This window comes from Corvus moneduloides, chromosome 15 (genome assembly GCF_009650955.1).
Source record: "Corvus moneduloides isolate bCorMon1 chromosome 15, bCorMon1.pri, whole genome shotgun sequence".
NCBI lineage: Eukaryota > Metazoa > Chordata > Aves > Passeriformes > Corvidae > Corvus > Corvus moneduloides.
The window spans coordinates 2,062,427-2,084,723 of NC_045490.1; the positions used below are offsets into that span (position 1 = coordinate 2,062,427).

The 22,297-nt window shown below is 50.9% G+C and overlaps 1 protein-coding gene across 2 annotated transcripts in view; it reads left to right on the forward strand.

The window, feature by feature from the left end:
* The window catches only part of UBTD2 (ubiquitin domain containing 2), a 42,744-nt gene extending 31,030 nt beyond the window's left edge, over positions 1-11,714 (forward strand). For both annotated transcript variants that reach the window (XM_032125123.1, XM_032125124.1), the window contains exon 3: positions 8,965-11,714. In XM_032125123.1, the coding sequence (XP_031981014.1) occupies positions 8,965-9,362 (398 nt within the window). In that variant the 3' untranslated portion in view covers positions 9,363-11,714. The remainder of the gene's footprint in view (positions 1-8,964) is intronic.
* Positions 11,715-22,297: the final 10,583 nt, after the last annotated feature.

Here is a 22,297-nt window from a genome sequence, read left to right on the forward strand (position 1 = left end):
TGTTTTGCAGTAAATTTGGCGTTCCTGGAGGAATTGGTGTCCTCAGGTTGGTAAATGAGGGGCTCAGCCAGCCCTAGGGTGTCTCACCTGCTCCTGGCCCATCCCATTCCTCCTCCTCCATCATCTCCAGCTGATTGTGGCCAAAACATTTGGCTTCTTCTGCTGGTTTGGCTTCAGGAATATAAATAATAAGATGGTAACTTTTCTCCAAAGCCAAGGCAAAATAGTTTGCCTATATAGACATAGAAGTGTCTGAGCCCCAGAAGGCTTCTCCCTTTAACATTTTAGGGGCAGGTGATGGCTGAGGAAATCCTACCTGGATGGGCAGCACTCAGGAGGTATTTCAGTATTGTTAAATCTCCCACAGCCTCCTTTGATAAATACCTCAGGCTGATAACTTTGAGTCATTATTAGGCTTCAGTGGGTGTGTGTTACAGACAACTTGACCTCTGGAAAAATCCTCATTTCTAAGAATTTTCCTGGCTTTGCTTGCACCTAGAGCTGGGAGCTGCTTTCTGCTGGCAGTTATCACTGAGAAGCCCAGTGGGGCTTTGCTTTTTTGCTGAACCACGTCTGAGCCCAGCCCAGAGCAAGCAGTGTTTGGTTTGTAGCTTTATCTGCAGCAAAATGAACTCTGGGTTTCTATCCTTGGCATTACACAGGAACAATGAAACCTCTGAGGTGTTTTTAATAATTCCTGAGTGATCAAGGAAGGTTTGTAGAGAAGGTCACAGCTACAGCAAGGCCTCGAATTTTTAACCTTTCTGGGCTCTCACCATCTGTGCAGCCTCCGCTCAGTGCACGTTCAGGGGCAGCACCAACATTCAATCTTCCACCTTTGTGCTTAATCATGAATTTAGTTGTTTATTTTATTTCCTTTTTTTATTTTATTTCCTCTGAAGGAGAAGCACCTTGGAGATGAGGAGCAAATAAAGCGACGCTGCTGCCTCAAATCTCCCCTGTGACCTCCTTTAATCCCCTCCGCCCCCACAGCTCGGACCAGCCTTGTGTTGTGGTTTGATTTTAGGATGTGGGCACTAATGTGGGATCGTGTCAGGCTGCTTGACCTCCCTGGAGCCTTTCACATTTTTGCTGGTGATCCTTGGAGACTGAGCATGCAAATGAGTGACTTCCAGGCTCATTAGCAGGTCTTGGAATGCCAGCACAGGGATACAGGAGTTTGGGAGCAGGCAGAACAAAAGTGCAGGGCAAACCTTTGGGTCATTCTGTGCTTGCTTTCTCTCCCCTGTTGCACACAGGTAGGTGCTGGGGAGAGTTGTTTAGTTTTAGGAGTTTTCCACCTCTTGTTGTCCTTGCAAACAGCTGGGAGAGCTCTCCACACTCCCAATCAAAGCCAACATTTGCTTTGGTGTTCAGTCTGAGGGGCTGCTGCTGCCGCTGTGCCTGGAGCTTTAGTAAGTGCGGTGTCAGCACAAATTTCCTTCCAGATCCTCTTGGAGCTCAGATTAAACTGTCCAAAATCTCATTTTGAGTGGGCACCGGTGGGCAGGGGATTGTTTGGAGGGTGAACTCCCTGCCTGGAGTGCACAGGGGGTGGAGCTGCTCGAGTTCTGTGGTCACCAGTTGGTAATGGAACGTCCCAACGAGTCATGGTCAGGCTGTGCCTCCTCTCTCTCTACAATTCCCTGGAATGAGGTTGGAGCCAGGCGGAGTCGGGCTCTGCTCGCAGGGAACAGGGACAGGAGGAGAGGGAACGGCCTCAGGCTGGGCCAGGGCAGGCTCAGGGTGGACAGCAGCAGGAATTTCCCCATGGAAAGGGTGCTCAGGCCTTGGCAGGGGCTGCCCAGGGAGGTTTGGAGTGCCCATCCCTGGAGGTGCCCAAGGAAGGTGAGGATGTGGCACTTTGTAGACTTCCAGGGACAAAATCTGTGTCTGTCTGTGGTTGGCAAGAAAAAGGAAATCTCTATCCCTGCTTAATTTTAACCCCCCATTTAGTTTTCCATTGGAACCACGTTAGTTAAGGGATTTGGGATGCTGAGTACCAGGTGCTCACTCTGGATTTATGGGAACAACAGACTAAAAAAATCAATGGTAACTAAGGCAGTGACAACTTCTGTAAATCTGAGTTCAGCTTCACCCTGAACAGGTGACCTGGGGCCTTTAAACACTGCCAGGGTTGCTGTGCTTGGAGGAGTGCAGTGCAGCCTCAGGTGATGATGATATTCTGCTTTCTTTTTCTCCTCCAAAACCCTCCAGCCCCTTGAGGAAGCTGGATAATGCAGAACAGCAAATGTAAACGAAGGGGGTACACAGAGCAGCTCTTTTCCCAACCATTTTATTTTTACATTTTTATCTAAGAAGCCTGTCTAGACAGGCATCTATTTTCATGACATGCAAAGCAGAGTAGTAGATGAATACTTCATTAGTAAAATGACTTGTCATCTTTGAACCCTGATGGAATATCTCTTGGAAGCTGTTACTTCCATGCAAGATTAGATCCAAGTTTTACAGGGATATGGAAGTGGCAGTACATACGGTGTTGTTAACATGACAACTACCGAGCATTAATGCCTAATTACTTTATTTATCAACCCCAGTGATGGGAACCCGATGAACTGCACAGACTGGGGGTATTTGAGCTCTAGTAAAGCTGTATTAGGGAAGGATTAGCTCGTGTGTGGAAGTTACACTACTGGCAAGGTTGGAGACTTCTGGTGTGGGTCCTTTTTTCCCTGCTTTCCCCTCTTTTTCTGTCAGGTCAGCGAGGTGGGGTGACAGATTCCAGCTCTTCTGGCAGGGTTGCCACTGCTGTTGTTGGCATTTGTGTGGATTTTTAAGAGAAATTTTGAAGGATTTGGTTCAGGGCCCTGAGCCCCCCTTTCCAAAGTGTCCCATCCCTCTTCCCTCTGCTGATCCCTCCGCTCTCCCCGCTCCAGCACATGGGGCACAGTAAGGGGTGAACACCTGGGAACTGGGGCTAAAACCTCAACAAAAGTGGCTCATTCATCCAGTGCAGAAATGTATTTGTTTTAGGAGACTGTTAATTATCATTCACCTTCAGCTCAGTTAATTAGTGCTAATGAATGAAGTGATGCTGGTGCTCTGCTGTGCTGAAGGGAGAGGATCAGGAAGCCCAGTGATGCACATGGTATATGCGCAGCAGGCTTTTCCCAAAATTTGGGTTGGAAGGGACCTCAAAACTCATCCCACTGCATCCCCTGCCATGGGCAGGGACACCTTCCACTATCCCAGCTTTTTCCAGCCTGGGAAACTTCTTGGACACTTCCAAAGATGAGGCATCCACAATTCCTCTGGACAATCAGTTCATGTAGGAACCTGCCCTGTATTAGGGTGAGCTGTTCTCAGTTTGAAGCAGGAGGGCTTAGATACACCTGAGGGATCTTTGGTTGGATTCTCCAACTGGGATTTGCTCTTTAAAAGTATTATTTTGGTATTACAGCATGAGGAAAAACTTCTTTCCATGGAGAGTGGCAGAGCCCTGGAACAGCTTCCCAGGGAAGTTGTGGGATTCCCTCTCTGGAGACATCCCCAACCCACCTGGACACGTCCCTGTGTCACCTCCTCCAGGTGACCCTGCCTGGGCAGGGGTTGGACTGGATCTCCAGAGGTCCCTTCCAACCCCAACCACTCTGTGATTGCAGGGAAGGCAGCTGGCTGGGACTGTTGGGGTTGGGAAGGATGTTGGAGACTCTTTATTTTCCCCTCTTTCCCCTTGTGATGTGCCAAGCACAGTCCCTGCGTGTCTGGTGCCAGTTGTCACACGTGGGAATGAGCTGCTCCTGCCCACCAAGCAGCTCCTGGAGCACTGGGATCTCCTGCTGGCCCTGGGAGTTGTTCTCCAGCGTGGAATGGAGCCAGACTGATAATGTTCCCATAATGGAAGAGCTGTTTTTCAGGCAATTGGGAATGAGAATTATTAAATGCTTAATACTCATTATCTGCAAACCCCATCCTTTCAGGAGCTGGAGTAACAGAGGGAGGGTGGGGATGAGAGCAGGGCTTTGCATCCAAATTGCACCTTTGTCCAGGAGCTTTCTGGCAGTTAAAATTTGCATAACCCATGGAAATTTCGGGTGGAAGAAGCACGGGGGCGTGGTTTATTCTCAAGTTTATTTCCTCCACACCATTCGTTCTTGTAGCTGCCTTACTGTCCTCTGTACAAGGCACTGGCTTGCACGAGTATTCCCACACATTTCCCTCTGGAAAACGGGAAAACCACGTTGGTAACAGCAGCCTTGGACACTTCCAGGGATGAATTGAGCAGTTTTTAAGTCAGGAAGAGCTTTTTGGTGTGAACTCCTCCCAGTCTGGGCTGCTTGGAGGGGAGTGGAACAAAGCACTGCGTGTTTGCTCTTGTCCCAGCCCTGCTCCCGTTCTGCACGAGCCACCTTCCACCTCTCCCACATCAGGACAGGGACTTTTTTCCTTATGAAATCTTGGGATTTCCCAGCTCTGACCTGGAATCAGCAGCTAATAAAGATGAAGAGCTAATTCAGCTTTTCTGCCTCATCTTTGCTCTCTAGCAATTTCTGTGCTGTCAGACCCAGAGACCCCTTTGTTTTCCTACTGAATTTCAGGCATCAGTGATTTATGTTGGGTTCAAATCAATACTCCACAGGTGAAAGCTCTACTATTCCCAATTTATTCAGCAATCCAGGCTCAGCTTGGCTTTGGAATGGAGATTTTCAGTCAGAAAAACAACTGAACCAGCTGTTCCTTGGGCAAATGTGTTATACACAGACAGTCTCCTTAAATTAGCTGAGTCTCGCTGCAATGCCACATTTTGGGTTGTGTTGTCTTCATTTCTCTTCCTGCAGCAAATCTCTCTGGGAGAAGGGGAAAAAGAAAGATGGAAATCTGCTCAGTTTTTAAGTTTTGGTTGTTTCTGAGCAATGCTTCTCAGGATTGCTCTAAAACTTAAAGTACAAGGCACCTTATGAACAGAAAATCAGAATTTTCCTGAAGAGGATGGTGTGCAGCTTAAGGAAATGCCAAAATGCCGTTTCAAATGCATTAAACTTTTCGTGTTTTCAGGTGAGTGTGGCCATATTTGCTTGACTTAATAACTCCTGTAAAAGTTGACCTTCCTGCCATTGAGATCTCTTAAATTGTTGGTCCTGCAGGAGGATAAGTAAGTGCAAACTCTGAGCTGCTTAGGGGTGGAAGCAGCATTTTAACCAGTCCATTTTCGTGTTTTCCCTTCCCAATCCAGTGAAATACCCTAATAGTCTTCATAAAACAAAGTTTTTTGTGGCTTGCAAGGCAATTGATTTCAAAATGTTCCCGTTCCTTATGCTTGATGATCACATCTGCTTATTTTTCTCTCTGAAATTCTCAAGCTGTCTCCTACCTGGAGAACAACCAACAAGAAGCTCTGCCTTCCAGAATTCCTCACTCTCCAAGCCGGTGTTACTTCTGAAACATTAAAATAATCCCATCTGCTGTTGTTTTTGCGTTGTATCTTCGTGTCTGCCACCCTTCCTTCCTTCTCCTTTCCTCCTGGAATCTGCCCCTTCCAGGGCTTTCTTTGGATGATCCAGCAGTGAAAACTCCCCAAGTACCACCTCACCTTCCAGGCTTTGGCATCTGAACCTGCTCTGGTTTGGGGAGGGAAAGGGAAGCAGGGAAGGGAAACGAGGCTCACTTGGGCTGTGGGATGGTTGTTCCCTGCAGCTCTGAGCAGCTCTGTGCTGCCTTTTCCTCCTCTGGTTTAAGGAGGCTGCGTCCTTCCTATGCTGGAAGGACCCTGGTTGCCTAAGTAACAGAAAAAACCTGAAAAAATATTTCTTTCTCTCTCGTTTTCCTCTTTCTCATAAAAGCTTGATATTCTTTTAGTGTCCCTCCCAGCTGAGTGTGGTCCAAGCTGATGCATCCTGCAGGAAGGATCAGAAATGTGATTTTTCAGGTAGAACAGCGATGTTAGGAGGTGTTTGCTGGGTGGGATGTTTGATTTCCTGTGGTGCCTCGGTGAAGAGCTGCCACCTGGCTGGTGGGATTGGCCTTGCTGTGGTGGCTGGGGGTGATTCCATCACGTCTCTTCCTCTCCAATAACTCGTGTTTGCCTTCATCACTTCAACCAACCTCACACTTAACTCCTGGTTAACTCAGCCATTCTTCACTTTGGAGCTCCACCGTGTCACCCCCTCATGTTCTGCCTGTTTGTGACACCTTGGAGGGTGTGAGGCTCCCCAAAGGTCACTTGACCCAAAGTTGTGATGGCCTGAGGGAGTGAGGTGGCTGAAGGGGACTGTGCTGGGTGTGCCTGGAGGGGCTGGGGCGCAAATCCTGTGAGAAGCAGCTGGGAAAGGGGCTCAGGCTGGAGCAAAGGAGGCTCAGGGGGGCCCTTGTGGCTCTGCACAAGTCCCTGACAGGAGGGGGCAGCCGGGGGGGTCGGGCTCTGCTCGCAGGGAACAGGGACAGGAGGAGAGGGAACGGCCTCAGGCTGGGCCAGGGCAGACTCAGGGTGGACAGCAGCAGGAATTTCCCCATGGAAAGGGTGCTCAGGCCTTGGCAGGGGCTGCCCAGGGAGGTTTGGAGTGCCCATCCCTGGAGGTGCCCAAGGAAGGGCTGGAGGTGGCACTCAGTGCTCTGGGCTGGGGACAAGGTGGGGATGGGGCACAGGCTGGGACTTGATGGGCTGGGAGGGTTTTTCCAACCAAAATAATTCTGGGATTCATTGGAGTTGGGGCCCAGCACCTCCTGTCCTTGGAGCTGTGGCTCGGCCTCAGCAGGTGCAGAGTGCTGGTGTGGAGGGGATGCTGCTGCTCTCAGTAATCACCTTCTTTAATCAATAGATCTGCTCCTAAAGCCCCTGATTGGCAGGTGAAGGGACTTGGGACATTTTCACCAGGATGAACAGAACACTGGGATTACTGGTGAGGTTTGCAATAACCTGTTCTTACATTACCAGTTTGCTGTAAACCATTCCTTGGTCTGGGATGGGACTGTGGGGTTTTATTGGCAAGAGCCTTCCTCTGCTGTGTCTTTTTTCTATTTATTTCTTTTTAGCCACAGACCTCCAAGTTAGCTGCTGTTGGAGAGGATTTGTTTTAATATTGCTTATCTGATGATGATTAAGGAATCCAGTGTTTATAGCATAAGCTTTGACCTTGATGTTAGTTCAGCTGGGCGACAAGATAAATGATGAAGAAATTCCTCAGCAAGCTCCCCCCATGTTATTTAAAATTAACTCTTTGAGGTGCTCTTCTAAAGCTGATGCATTCTTTTTAACATAGGTGGCTTTTGAAGAAATTTGAGCTGCTTTAGCTGTATTGAAAGGCTATTGAGGTTTGGATTTTGGCTTTTTTTTAGCAGCAAACTTGTTTCTATGTCTGGAATTCAGTCCTGTGCCATTTAGCAAATCGATGAGGAGTGAAATGAATGTTGTAAAACAGAACTGAAGTGTGGGAACTTCAGGCTTGGGTCTGTAAATGACAAAGAACATTAAAGGGTTTGGGTCCAATACAGCTTTGATAAAAGTTGGTTTGCTCTGAAATTCATTAATGGTAAAACACTGTAATGAGCTGATGTAATTATATCTTTTTATTTCCTTTTTTCTTTGTTTTTCTCTCATAAATCTCAGGGCACAGCTGCCTTGGTGCTACCTGCACAAACAGAAAGCCTAAAGACATTGATCTTTTTATTGATTTCCTCTGTGTGTTTCCACCAACACAAATTATCCTTAAAAAAAGAGGATTTCTGTCCAAAAGTTTCCCAGCAGAAGATGCTGCTGTTATGCTGGGCTGGGTGACACCACATTTCCCTGTGTTATAATTTTATATTGTGATAATTTTGCTGATCAAACAGCAAAGTTAAAGACAACTCAGTGTCAGCACAAAAAAAAAATTCAAACTAAAAAAACCTCTTAGTTTCTAACAAGGAGCACTTGGCTGTGGTGTGCAGAACAGAGTCAAAGAGGTTTTTTAATATGCTGTAGCTCAAGGACTTGGCTCCTCTTCAAACATTCCCAGCTCCACAAGGATGGGTAATTTGGCAAGTGACCGTGCCCCCTCTAGGGGCAAAAATGTGGAAATTTGGTCTACAGGTAAGTTCAGACCAGGGGAGAGAGGGAGAAGCTGGGGGTTTAACCACAGAGAGAAGGGATTCCTGCTGGGATTTGGGATGCAGCTTCCTCAGTTTGCCAGGCTCTGCTTTCAGCTTTCTCTCACTTGAATTCTTTAAACAGCCCGGAAAATGTGCTGCTTTTCCAGGGTAGTGCTCGAAATCTGTTTTATAAACCGGAATCTATTTTATAAAGTTACACTGTGCAAAACTCAGCTTTCATTTGATGCTTCAGCGTGTGTTAGAATTCCTGTGCTCACAGCCAGGTTCTCCAGATTATCCCAAGGGAGTTCAGGGAAATAAAAATCCCTCCTGACACTCCAGGGCTTTGAAGGTGGGAGTCAGAGATGCTGTGGAAATACAAAATCCATGCTGGGCGCCGCTGCCGTGGCGGCGATGGAGCCGCAGACTTGGGTGGCCGCGTTTGTTTGTCCTGGCAGTGCTCTCTAAACACGAGGCCTGTACCAAACCATTTCAGCAATTTGGGGATGTTTGAGAAGTTCCAAAATGCTGCTTTCACGGCGCTGTCCTGCATTTTCACAGCTCGGGGTCAGCGTGCTGGAATTGGTCCAAGTGGCCTTTGCTGGGTGCACGCGTGTCCTGAACCTTGGCCGTGCTGCTGCTGAAAGATTCCTCCTTGAAATGACAGCAGCACATCCTCATCCTTCCTCCCTGCTTTGGAAGTTTATCTGGAGGGGGAGGAGTGTTTGGCTTTTAGGGGATGCTTTTATCTCAACCCCAAGTGTGCAAAGATGGGGCATTGATGCTTTTTGATGATTTTTGTCTGGTCCTTTAAAAGCTGAATTCAGGCCTCACCTCTTGGGTGGTTGAACAGCAGGATAAAACTTCGCAGAGTGACCATACTCCAGTGTTAAATGTACCAGGAATTCCCACTCATTCTCCCCCTCTTCTCTCCTAAAGGTGCTCTTACGGAGTGTTACGATGAACTGGGCAACCGCTACCAGCTCCCCGTCTACTGCCTTGCCCCACCCATCAACATGATCGAGGAGAAGGGTGACCTGGAGACTCTGGATATTCCTGACCCCCCTCCCAATTCCGGGCACGAGTGCCAGCTCCGCCTGCGCCTGTCCACAGGCAAAGACCTCAAGCTGCTGGTCCGCAGCATGGACACCGTGTACCACATGAAGCGGCGGCTGCACGCCGTGGAGGGAGTGGAGCCGGGCAGCCAGCGCTGGTTCTTCTCTGGGAGGCCCCTGGCAGACAAAATGAAACTGGAGGAGCTGAAAATCCCAAAGGACTACGTGGTGCAAGTCATTGTGAGCCAGCCCTTAGCAAATCCCACCCCGGTGGAAAACTGATTTCTGCTCGTTTATGGATTCTTCTCTCCTGCGTCTCTGTTGTGGGGTTTGTTTTCGCTGCCCTCTCTTCTTCTGGGGTTGTCCTGCTCATGGATGGGTTGCAAGAAATGACCAGCAAAAATTCCATCTGTGATGGAGATCTGCAAAAACATAAAAATGTAACCTGGCCTCTGGGGTTTGCCTGATCTCGTATAGAACACGACAGCAGGAGGAATGGGGCAAGGGCAGAGGAAGGAAGGGAAAGGAGGGAGGGAAGAGATTTTTCACTTAATACAGCTATGTAATGATCCTGAAACTATCAGTGGTGTCCTGATCCATGAGGCCTGAGCAATAGAGAGCACTTTTATTTAAAAAACCAACTTCGAACCGAATCAATGTATCCAGTTCCCTATCAGCAGCACACACAGTTCCTGCAGGAAGGAGCCGCTCACGGGGATCCCTCCGGGCGTGACCAGGCTCTGCTGGGCACGGCCAGCCCTGGGCTGTGGGGCTGGGCTGGGGTTTGCTCTCTGGCAGCTCCTGGTGATGCTCAGAGCGAGCAGTTGTACATTCCAAGGTGGCAGTGCAGCCCTGTGCCACCGCTGGCTCCCGAGCCGGCGCTCAGGCAATAAGTGAGGCTGTCTCCTCTCACGTACTGTACTGTAACTCACCTGCTCCAACACCGGCTCAGCCTCTGTTTCCTGGCTCGTGGGCACCTGAGCCTGTGCCTGCTGAATTCCCTCAGAGCACAAAGGGAGGCTGTGCTCAGGGGAGCCGAGGTGAGCGATGCGCTGCGCCCCCGAGCCCCTCTGGCCCACAGCATCCCAGGGCCAGGTTACTCTGCACTTCCTCCCAGCTGCAATGGATTATGGATTGCAGCTCCCCATGCTTCCCTAGAGGGCACAAAGCATGGAAGATGGTGAGGATGCAATAGCACACAGTTCCCAGCTTTCGGGGTGTCACTGGAAGCCAGCCTCGGAGCTGTGGTGACTGTCCAGGACAGCTGGAGGTGTCCCCACCAGCACAGAGCATGGCCCTGGGCTTCCCCAGCCTGCAGAATGTAACAGGGGCCCTTTCAGCAGATGACAAATCCTTTTGTAGTCTCAAAAATCAGAGCACGGTGGGGCTGGGGGGATGTTCCCCCAGCTGGAGCTGCTCTGTGTCGCCCTGGCTGCTCTGCACTGCCTTTGGTGGAGATCAAGGCCCTGCTCTTTTAATCAGGATTTCTGTTTGCTTGGGGTTTAAGCCATCACTGAAAGCACTTCCTCCAAAGTCAAACGTGCTACTAAGATGAGAATAGCAGATTCTTCCTGGTTTCTGTCTTCCCTCTGTGAATTAAGTGACGCTGGGGGGTTACCTTGACGATTTTAAACTTGTTACTTCTGCTCCTTCAGTAATTCCATAGAAATCAAGGTTCTGGCCCTCAGGAACTCTGAGGGAGTTCTTGCACCAGAGTCAGGATGATGGAGGTCACTTGGACATCCCAGCAGGTGGAAGCAGAATTTCACTGATGGTTGGGAAACAGAGCCACGTTTTGTTTGCATTTCCTACCCCACTCAACTACAGCTTTTTTTGGTCTTCATTTTGTTTCAAACCTGTGACAGCTCCACTGGCCCCACAATTTTAGGATGCCTGAAATGCAGTGGCAGAGCTGTGGAAAGGAAAATTCCCTGTTCTCATAATCACCAAAGTGACTTGCTTTTCTTTCCTATTTTCTTTTTTTTTTTTTTCTTCCCTTTATTTTTAAAGGTGGAAGTGAGCTGATCAATACTAACCTGGAACGAGTGTTCTCTTGTGGAGGTTTTTTTAGGCAAATTTGATTTACTGTACTTGAGGTTTTTCGCAGCCAAATCTTTTTGCATTCCAGGGGAGGGGGAAATATTTGCTACATAAGCAAGTAAAAAAAAAAAAAAAATCTCTCTTGGGTTTTCTCTGGGCAAAGGATGGTTTCATGCCAGGAAGACACTACTGGTCTTTTAAGGCATAATTTATATGTCTGGTGTGATGGGTTAAGGAGGAGCAAACCAGGAGCTGTGAACACTAAAACATCACTTTTTTATTTTTGTAGGATCCTTTTTTTTTTTTTTTTTTTTTTTTTTTTTGTATTTTTTTTCTATTTTCATTCAGACAATTGTCACCAGGTGCTGGTTTTGAGGTGTAGGGGCTGGCATTGCTCCTTCTTTCCCTGAGCTGGAAAAGGCTCTGTTTTACAGCACTGTTCAGATGATTGTGCTGTATATGAATTGGTTTGATGGCAGGGAGAAAAGGTGATGCTCTGAAGGCCACGGTGTGAGTGGGTTCTGAGTAGAACAGAGATTTTGTTTGTGAGAATTCTCTTTACCAGCCTCCCCCCTCCTTAATCACATATCAAAACCTGAAAGAATTCGATGGTGAAATGCTTTTAGAGGTGGCAGTGAAGAGTTTGACCCTCTCTGTATAAAGTGACAGCAGAACTGAGCACATAACCCTGCAGAAACACAATTTTACAAAATTTCTGCTAGGAAAGAATTCAAAATTTCAAAATAAATGTTAAAAAATACCAGTAACAAGCTGTAAAGGCACACGGCTGACAGGGCCACATATAGAACTGGAGGTTGTGACATCACTGGGAGAACTTTTGTGTCTCAAATGCCTTGAGGTTGCCCTGAAAACTGGGGTTTGGTGCAGATTCCAGAGCAGGGGAGCGGGCTGGGAGTGTGGGATGAGTTTTGGAGCAGAGGGGGTGTCCCCTGAGGGGAGGGAACTTTATTTGAGTGCAGGGCGTGGCTGAAGTGGCACCAACCAGGGGCTGCTCGGGAGAGGGTGGATCACCCCCAGGGGAGGATGGATAACCCCAGGAGAGGATGGATAACCCCAGGAGAGGATGGATAACCCCAGGGGAGGATGGATAACCCCAGGGGAGGATGGATAACCCCAGGGGAGGCTGGATAACCCCAGGAGAGGATGGATAACCCCAGGGGAGGATGGATAACCCCAGGGGAGGATGGATAACCCCTGGAGAGGCTGGATAACCCCAGGGGAGGCTGGATAACCCCAGGAGAGGATGGATAACCCCTGGAGAGGATGGATAACCCCAGGGGAGGATGGATAACCCCAGGGGAGGATGGATAACCCCTGGAGAGGCTGGATAACCCCAGGGGAGGCTGGATAACCCCAGGAGAGGATGGATAACCCCAGGAGAGGATGGATAACCCCTGGAGAGGATGGATAACCCCAGGAGAGGCTGGATAACCCCAGGAGAGGATGGATAACCCCAGGGGAGGATGGATAACCCCAGGAGAGGATGGATAACCCCAGGAGAGGATGGATAACCCCAGGGGAGGATGGATAACCCCAGGAGAGGATGGATAACCCCAGGGGAGGCTGGATAACCCCAGGGGAGGATGGATAACCCCAGGAGAGGATGGATAACCCCAGGGGAGGATGGATAACCCCTGGAGAGGATGGATAACCCCAGGAGAGGATGGATAACCCCTGGAGAGGATGGATAACCCCAGGGGAGGATGGATAACCCCAGGAGAGGATGGATAACCCCAGGGGAGGATGGATAACCCCAGGAGAGGATGGATAACCCCAGGGGAGGATGGATAACCCCTGGAGAGGATGGATAACCCCAGGGGAGGATGGATAACCCCTGGAGAGGATGGATAACCCCTGGATTGCAGCAGGAGGGTGCTGGCAGCATGGTCTGGCTGGGTTTTGGCCCTCGGGGTGCTGTCCCCACCCTCCGAGCCAGGGGTATCCATGATGTAACAGGATTTTAACGCACACCACACAGACCAGAGAGGAGGAGTCAGTCTGGGCTTTTTAAATCCCCCCCTCAGCCCTCTGTGCCATTCCTGCTCAGCTCTGCCTGGGAACTGATGCCAGGAGCATCTTTTTTACCCTGTCAACGACAGCTCTGTTTGACACAGCTCAGATTTTTCTACTCTTCCTTGTCACTTCTGCCTGAGCCGGGAGTAACGACCCGATGAAAGTCACGCTCCTGAACAGCTCTAAGGGCAGAGAGGCACAAACACCCAGAGCCTGCCAGGGCCAGGGAGCCCCAAAAAAGCCCCAGGTGTGCTGCAGGTGCATTTGGGGCACTGCAGGAGGATGCTCAGGGTTTTATTCCCCACCCAAGTGACAGCTGCTCCTTCAGAGCCCCCCCAGATGTCCCTGCCTGCCTTGGTGCATCACAGTTTTTGGGGGTCCTCTGCACAAAACACAGCTTGGGCTACATTTTCAGAAAGCCTTTGCTTCTCTGGAGCTGGGGAATATTTTGGGAAATGGAATGGTGCGAGTTGGTGGTGTAATAAGGTGGGTTTTTAATAAACACCCTGAATTTGGGGTGTAACAACACCAAAAAACCTCAGCCCGGGAGCAACCAAACCAACCCCAGCTTTTCTTTGCCTTGCACAGAAAGTTGCTTTGGGGAGGAAAGAGGGAATCTTGGGAGCAACTGTGCATAATGTTTGGTGAAGGTCAGTTGATAACTCGATAAAATATTGCTGTAGTGTGATGTGCTTCTGCCTGTATATCCATTGCTAGTAAATAATGTAAACTCCTTTTCTGAAAAGTATTAAAAATACAAAAATACTCTTTGTTACAATGCTGGGATGCTTTTAGCCACGGAGCTCTGGGAGCATTTTTGCTGTGTAGGTGTTGACAAAGTGAATGCTGAATGTTTCTCCATGTCTGTGATGCTTCAGAAGTGGAAGGGGCAGCTGCATTTCTGGCTCTGGAGCTCTCTTTCCCAAACTTTTCCATGTTCCTGTACAGACATCCAAGACCCTGCATCTTATGCAGAGAATGTTTACATTAAAAAAAAAAAAGGAATTTTCTTTTTTTTTTTTTTGGCTTTTTCCCTGTGCTGCTCAGATCCTGTCACTTTGAAGTGAAAAAAGTCTCTGTTAGAAGAAGGGGCTTGGTTTTTTTTTTTTTTTTTTACCTTTGCCCTTCCCTGTAATCAAATCCCTCCTGGATCGTGGCTGGAAGCTCTGGGACAGCTTGGACTCTTTCTGGATTAGAGGTGTTTGAGAAGGGTGTTTTAAAAAACAAAACCTGCTTTGGGTGTGGGCATGAGCTGTGTCCACTCTTGGACTTCCTTGGAAAACAGCAAAACGTGCTCCAACCCCTCTGGATGTCGGTGGCTGCCTCGCAGATTCCCTGGGAAGCCTCGGAGTTGGATTTCCCGGCACATCCACGTTTGTGTTTCCTCCCCAAATGACGAATGTCCTGCTGTTCTCTCTGCAGCCACAAACACTTCTGGTGGTTCCTGATGGAGACACAAATCTGCTCCAAGACTTCCCTTCCCAGGAATTGTTTGAGATTGCTGTGTCCTGCAGGTGCCTCTCCTCTCCTGAATTCCATCTGCGCGGATCCTCCGGAGGGATGGGCTTGGAGCTCTCCTTCCCAAGGGAGACACTTCACTGAGCCTACACCAGGCAGGCAGCTGGAAAATGAGGTGTTTTAACCAACACGCTCCTTAAAGTGGACTTTGAGACTTTTAACCAACGTGTCTGCTGGATTTTCCATGGAAAATCGTGTCCCAACCTTCCGGGCAGGGCCACTCTCCGAGGGTCGCTCCAAAGGAACTCTGGATTTGTCCACTTCTCACATGAAGACCATTCAGTCAGAGCCATGGGGCAAAGAGACAACTTCAAATCCTGACTCCTGCCTTAAAACCTTCTGTTCATCTTGAGCTCCAGAAAATTCTGCACCTGCTCATTCCCAAATCCCGTTTTTTGGGGTTTTTTTTTCCCCTTTAGGAAATCAGAATCCGCTCCAAAGGCTGGAGACAATTTAAGGCAATTGAAAGCAAAAGAAATTGGAGCTGGTGGCTTTATTAAAACAACAAACTGGTCTTGGCTTAAAAAAAACCCCCTATTTGTGCCTCTCAAGTCCAGGGAATGTTTCAAAAGAGGTGGATTTGAGGAATGATGGCCAGGACTGCGTCGGGGACACTTGGGGACACTTGGCTTCCGTGTGCTCTGAGCAAGGGGCTCTGCTCTGTGTCCTCTCTGCCTCATGGGAATGGCTTTCAAAGATGGCTGGTACCATCAAATTTGTACTTCTTGAATAAATACCTTCATTTTTATGGTAAAGCTCTCGGCTGTGCGTTTGTTTGTGCCGTGGGATTGACATTCCCATTCCCTGGCATTTTGGGATGGACCCAGGAAAGAGCCAGCATGGGGGGATTCCAGGGGTGGAGCTGTTTCTTTCCCCTCTTAAGTTTAGGAACACTTTTAGAATCAAATATTTGTGTAAAAAAGGCTTTTTAAATATTTTTCCCCTCCTCGCTTAGGGAAGAATTCCAGAACTCCAATTTTATCCTGCTTTGAACACCGAGTAACTTCCAAACTGCTTCGTGGATTTTTATCTGGTGCTTTATTTCACAGATTATCTCCAGATTGATAAATTACATGAGTTTTTAATTTTTTATCCTAGGAAAGATCTTTTACTGCTGAGAGCAAACCACCCTGAATTTCCACTGGAAACGCTGGGCAAATTTCCTGTATTTCAACCAAAACAAAACAAAAAACAAAAAAACCTTTTTCTTCCCCTGCATTTAAAAAATAAAAATAATCCTGGTCGTGCCATGCCTTAAGAAATCCACTCAGTGTTCTTTTTCCTCCTTAAATTTCCTCAGTGGGGCTTTTGGTTGAGAGCTGGAATTCTCCACTTCCTCCATTACCTCTGCTACCCTTGAGGGACACATTTTCATACGAATTTGGGGCTGTGACAATGTTTTGTCTTGCAGACAAGGTGTGAAATCCGTGGAGAATGCAGGGCCTGGAGCTGTGCTCAGACACCCAGGGTGGGTTTGTGCCTGGCTCTGGATCAGCTCCTTGCTGAACAAAAATAATGGATCTGGGTAATTGTCCTGTAATTACATTCCCTGACACTTTGTCTTAATTCAGGTCACCACTTTCATAGTCTTGATTAACTAGCAGAGGTATCAGAGGAGTAGGAGTAATTCTTTGTAGGCCACAGCTAAATATTTCCATTTTTTCTTAAATAAATCTCAAGAGGTTAGGGTGATTTCACTGTAGAATTTGGGATGTGAGTTACAACCAGCCAAGGGTGTGATTTTCCTGGAAATGTTTCCCCTTACAGATACAAACCCATACAATTTTCATCCCTTTTATATGGGAGTGTGTACATATAATGTCTTTAATTTATCCATACCCCCCTTTTTTAATAGATACACATAAAACAAAAGGTGCAAAGCTTTGTATGCAGCCATTCCATGGAATCACAGGACACTTGGGGTTGGAAGGGACCTTAAAGACCATCTTGCTCCAAACTTTTTCCAAGGGCAGGGACGTTTCCCACTACCCCAGGTTGCTCCAAGCATTCCGTGCGGGATTCCAGCCTCCGTGGGACGCCAGGGGAGGCCCTTGGAGGCTGGAATTTTGTAATTTAATGAATCCCTCATGCCGCAGCCATCCCTCTTCCTCAGGGAAACTCCGGTGGCAGCGTTGGGAGGGGGCTCCGTGGCGGCCTGGGCTGTGGGTGAGGTGAGAGGGGGAAAATAAACCATGGGGTGATGTTCCGGTTTGGCCCAATTTAGAAATACATCCTCTGAGATATAATAATATATCCTCAGTTTAGAGGCATAGAAAGGCACAGGAATTGATTTCTGGGCATAGGCAGCGATGTGGGATACACACCATAAGGTCACCCCAAGACGGGTGAACAGCCAATATTTAGCAAAGGAGACAAAACTGCCTCTCTTCCCTTCTCTCCACGTGGCCTTAATTAGGTGGGTTCATTAACGAAGCCCACGGCGTTCCCTGTTGTGGGGCTGCCCCTCAGCACTCCAGCAGGGATTTGGGGGGATACGGAGCAGGAGCCGCCCCTGGGAGTGACCGGAGCCTTGGAGAGATCCCAGTGCGTCCCAGTCACACCAGTGTGGCTCCGGGGACAGGAGAGGGGCGGTTCGGGGAGGAGGTGACACCTGCAGCAGGCCTGGGGATGCTCTGGGGGCGGAGGCTGAAGTGCAGCTGCATCAATCCCTCCCGATGCTGGAGAAACCCCCAGGGAATTGCCGGGCTGCAGCTCTGGGATTTACTCGCTCTGTGAATCGCTGCCTCTCCGTGGCGACCGAGAGCTGAGCCCAGGGGCTCGGGGATGTGAGGCCGTGGTGTTCCCGGGGAAAGGATTCCCTGGGAGCGTTCTGGGAGCGGGCTGCTCCTGCTGGGAGGCTCTCCGGGATCCCTCCCGTCCTCTTTTGTTGTTGTTGTTGGTTTTTGTCCGTGCAGGAGACTGCAAACATTTAGGATTCCCTGCAGTTCAGCTGCTAATTTTGGAGAGGAGATAGATCCCACCTTACCATGAGTTACTCCAGAGAAAGACCCCAAATCCAGGCTCTCCTCCCTATTTCCAGCAGTTTCCCGACTGACTTGGGAGAAATCAACCCCAGCTGATGGCCTGGGGCTCATCCCGGACGTGTTCCCGGCTCCCAGGGCACCTCCCTGGCACACGGCTGCTGCTCTGCCCTGCGAAACGAGCTGCAGATGTTGGAGTGATTCACAACATCTGGATGCTGCAGTGGCCGGGGGAGCGGGAGGAGCCCTCACAGCTGGGGCACAGCCCCTGCTGAACGCGGCCTTTTAACCAGGCAGCCCTGAAAGGACACAATCGACACAATTTGGGGCTAAAAATCTTCATTCCAGGAAAATACTGGGAGGGCTTTAGAACTGCCCAGAGGATGGAGGCTTTGGTACCTCCCTGGGCTAAAAACCACCCAGGGTGGGGGCTGCAAACCTGCAGGGCTGAGGTACAACCACCTCCAACAAATAATTGAGGAGACTCTGGTTGGACATAAAGGAGAATTATCCATAAAAACAGTAACCCAGGGACCTGGCAGCAGAAAGGAGGAGCAAGTGCAGTGATCCTCCTCAGTTCCTCGTGCCCCTGCAGCAGGTGGGGATGCTCTGCTCAGGGCAGGAGGGTTTAGGAACAGACGATGAGCAGTGATTTCCTGCTTGGAAAGAACACGTGGAGCACCAAGCAGTGCTCACATCCAGACAATGAAGGGGATCTCCTGCTTCTGCCACCCGCAGGAAATGCCAGAATCCTGCTGCTTCCTGCCATGGAGCTGCTGCTGCTGCTGCTGGGTTTGGGATGTGCTGGGAGAGTGACTGACAGCAGCCAGGCTCCAAAGCTGCTGTCAGAGAGTCACGGAGTGCTTTGGGTGGAAGGGACCTTAAAGCTCATCTTGTTCCAATCCCTTTGCCACGGGCAGGGATGCCTTCCACCATCCCAGGCTGCTCCAAGGCCCGTCCAACCTGGCCTTGGACACTGCCAAGGATCCAGGGACAGCCACAGCTGCTCTGGGCACCCTGTGCCAGGGCCTGCCCACCCTCACAGGGAACAATTCCTTCCTAATATCCAATCTAAACCTGCTCCCTGCAAGTTTGAATCCATTCCCCTTGTCCTGTCCCTCCATCCCTTATCAATAGTCCCTCTCCACCTTTCCTGCAGCTCCTTCAGGCACTGCAAGTCCACAATGAGGTCACCCCAAATCTTCTCTTCTCCAGGCTGAACAATCCCAGCTCCCGCAGCCTTTCCTCCCAGCAGAGCTGCTCCGTCCCTTGGATCCCCTGGTGCCTGCTCTGGACTCTCTCCAGCAGCTCCACATCCTCCTTTGAGAGTTCCTTTCCCACCCCTCCTGTGCCCATGGTTGGCTTCTCCCCTTCCTCCCCAAATCCCACAGGGGACACCCCCAACATTGACCCCGGGTGGTGCTCCTGCTCCAGAGCAGAGCTGCAGGTCGTGCCCAACATCAAAGCTGAGCTTTAGGGGTAATCCTGGCCTTACCAGCCCTCTCCCTCCCCACAGCATTTCAGCCCACTGGCTCGAAGAGCAGCAGGATCTGATCCTTTTTCAGGTGGGTCCCATCCTGGAGAAAGCCATAAAACATCCCTCAGGAGAGCAGGGAGCTCTCAGGAATCGCCTGCACGACGCTGAGAGCAATAATTAGCAGGATTTATTTCATTTGAAATGCCCACTGCTCCCAGTCAGGCTGCACAGGCAATTAACACCCGGGAACAGACACGAGCTGCTGCTCAGGATTCATGGACAGTATTAATAAGGTGATTTATGAGAGAGCCACATGTGATTTCTGCACAGAGAAAATGTGACAGTGCTCATTGCTGTCTGCCTGTCTTCTTTTCCTGTCTTCTTCTCCTGTTTTCTCTTCTTCCTTCCCACCTTATCACTGGAGGAGAACAAAAAAAAAAGGACTTTTCCAGCAAACCAGAAACACTGAAAAAAACCCCACGTTTTTCTTTTGAAGGTCTTATTTTCTTTTCAGTCTTCTTTAATCTCCTCCAGTGCAATGCAGAGGAAGAGCCGAACCAGCTCTGGAATTTCAGTCAAACTTCCCAAAGTGCGAGCACAGAGCACAAACTGCCCCTGCTAAAAAGGAAAAACCAAAAATCTGCAGCCTGGGATGATTCCACTCTCCTTAAATCTTTTCCAGTGGGGAAACCTGTGGGAAGAGGGATGATTTGAGCTGGAGCACCAAGGGGAGCTCGCAAAAACATCTTAAAGGACAGCAGAATTGCACGTGTGAGGTGGGGAAGTGCAGAACCAGTGGGTGAGGGGTTGCAAAAGGCCTCATGTGGAGGACTCTTGGCAAGAAACCCAAAAAGTGCTTCTTAGTGTGGAGCATGGCTGGGTTTTGGAAAGGATTGCATGCAGTACTCAGGAATGAGCTCCAGTGAGCCAGAAATCCCCTCTTGCCCCGTGCCCCTGGCATCCTGCACAGGTGGGAGGATCTCCTGCATCGCTGGCCAGGGCTTCTCCTACATGGATTTTGTGCTCCTTGTGCCAGGGCCTGGTTATGGTGTTTGGACAGCCTGGCCTGCGGGTTTCACACTCTGCTGGGACACAGGGGACAGGCACGACATGAATTCAAACAGGGGTTGGAGGCTCTTGGGGCTTTATCTGTCTCACAAACAGGGGAGGAGGCGGTGGAAGGGGGAAGGAGGATCCTCAAGCAGAGCTGAAACGGATCGAGGTGGCTCTGCCAGCTCCCTGGAGCCTCACACCCTTCAGGAGCAGCCAGGCCGTTGTCACCTCCCAGAGCAGCCGGGGCACGACGGAGCAGGGAGGATGCAGAGCTGTGTCTGAAAGCTTTCTGGGGAATTGCCAAGCCCCTGAATTAACCAAGCTGCTGGTTAATTAATATTACAGAGCACTGCTGTTGTTGGAACATCTGAAGTGCAATATTTGTAATGTCACTGATCCCCGGTCTTAAATCCCAGGTGATGCAGAGTCCCGTGCATCCCTTCCCAAAACATCACACAGGGGCTGTAATTTCAGAGCATTAATGCCAATCCCGTTTCGCTGCTCAGGTGATTCTTTCAATCAACCTCCAGGAGCTGGAAATACTCTGCCAGTATTTTTTTTTAACAGCAAGGACAAGGAAAGATGACAATCAGGGCAATGTTTTAGGGAATGATGTGTCAGGGAACTTGTAAGACATCGCTAAGATCAGATGTTCTCAGAGAGGGAGCCTGTGCTGAGTTTTGCCGGAATTATCCTTCAGGATGGGGCGTGCAGTCTGCCCCCCTCCCCGTTCCTGTGCCCTCGGCTGGGCGGTGGGACACGGATTTGGGGCAGAACGCTGGCGGCGCGGGTGTCACCGGGGTGTGCAGGGACAGTCCGGTCCCTCTGGGAAGCGCCGGGACGCGGGGCTGCACCGCCGGGGGGGTCCCCTAGATGTCCCCATTCCATACGGGATGGCGGAGTCAGTTTTCCAGAGGGTTTGAAGTGCCACCGTGGGCAGGATGCGAACTTCCCACTGGACACCAGCTGGGTCACATCTTCTCCAAAACCAGCGCGTGGCGGTGCCCGCGGGGCGGACTCGCCGAATCGCCGCTCCTGGGAGTTTGAAATCAGCCGTGTCCGCCTGCTTTCCCGGGAGAGGAACGACGGGGAGCAGGAAACGGGGCTCTGCTGCCAGGGCAGGGCGGCACCGGGGTTTTCCATGCGGGGGTCGGACACGGCCCCGGGGATGCTGTGCGGGGGTCGCTCCTTCCCCGCCCGCCGGTCCCGGGATTTGCTTTGTTTGGTTCGGGACTGGGGACCCCCTGGCTGGCTCAGCAGCGGCGCCGAACCGAGCCGGGCTGGGCCATGGCCCGATGCACCGGGACGGGCAGAACGGAGCCGGGCTGTGCTCCGGCTGAAGCGAGCCGAGCCGGGTGTGCCAGGCTGAGCCGAGCCGGGCCGGGCTGTACCCAGGCTGAACCGTGGCGGGGCTGAGCGAACCGGGGCTGAGCCGTGCCGGTCAGGGCGAACTTTGACCCGGCTGGGCAGTGCCGGGCTGTACCCAGAGCGAACCGTGCCCGGGCTGGACCGTGCCTGGGATGAGCCATGACAGTCTGGGCGGGCCGTGCCCTGTCTGTGCCGTGCCCTACCCGGACCGTGCCCTGTCTGTGCCGTGCCCGGGCCGGGCCGTGTCTGTGCCGTGCCCGGGCCGAGCCGTGTCTGTGCCGGACCGAGCCCTGTCTGTGCCGAGCCGTGTCTGCGCCGTGCCCTGTCTGTGCCATGCCCTACCCGGACCGTGCCCTGTCTAAGCCGGACCGAGCCGTGTCCGTGCCGTGTCTGTGCCGTGTCCGGGCCGTGCCGTGTCTGAGCCGGGCCGAGCCGTGTCTGTGCCGTGTCCGGGCCGTGCCGTGTCTGAGCCGGGCCGAGCCGTGTCCGGGCCGTGTCTGTGCCGTGCCCGGGCCGTGCCGTGTCTGAGCCGGACCGAGCCGTGTCTGTGCCATGTCCGGGCCGTGCCGTGTCTGTGCCGTGTCCGTGCCCTGCCCGGGCCGTGCCGAGCCGTGCGGGGCGGTGCCGGCCGGGCGGGCGGAGGGCTCGGGCGGCCAATGGCTCAGTGGCGAGCAGCCCAGCCCAGCCCAGCAGGTGGAGCGGCTCCGGCTCGGGCTCCATGTGCGCGGCTGGAGGCGGCCCCGGCC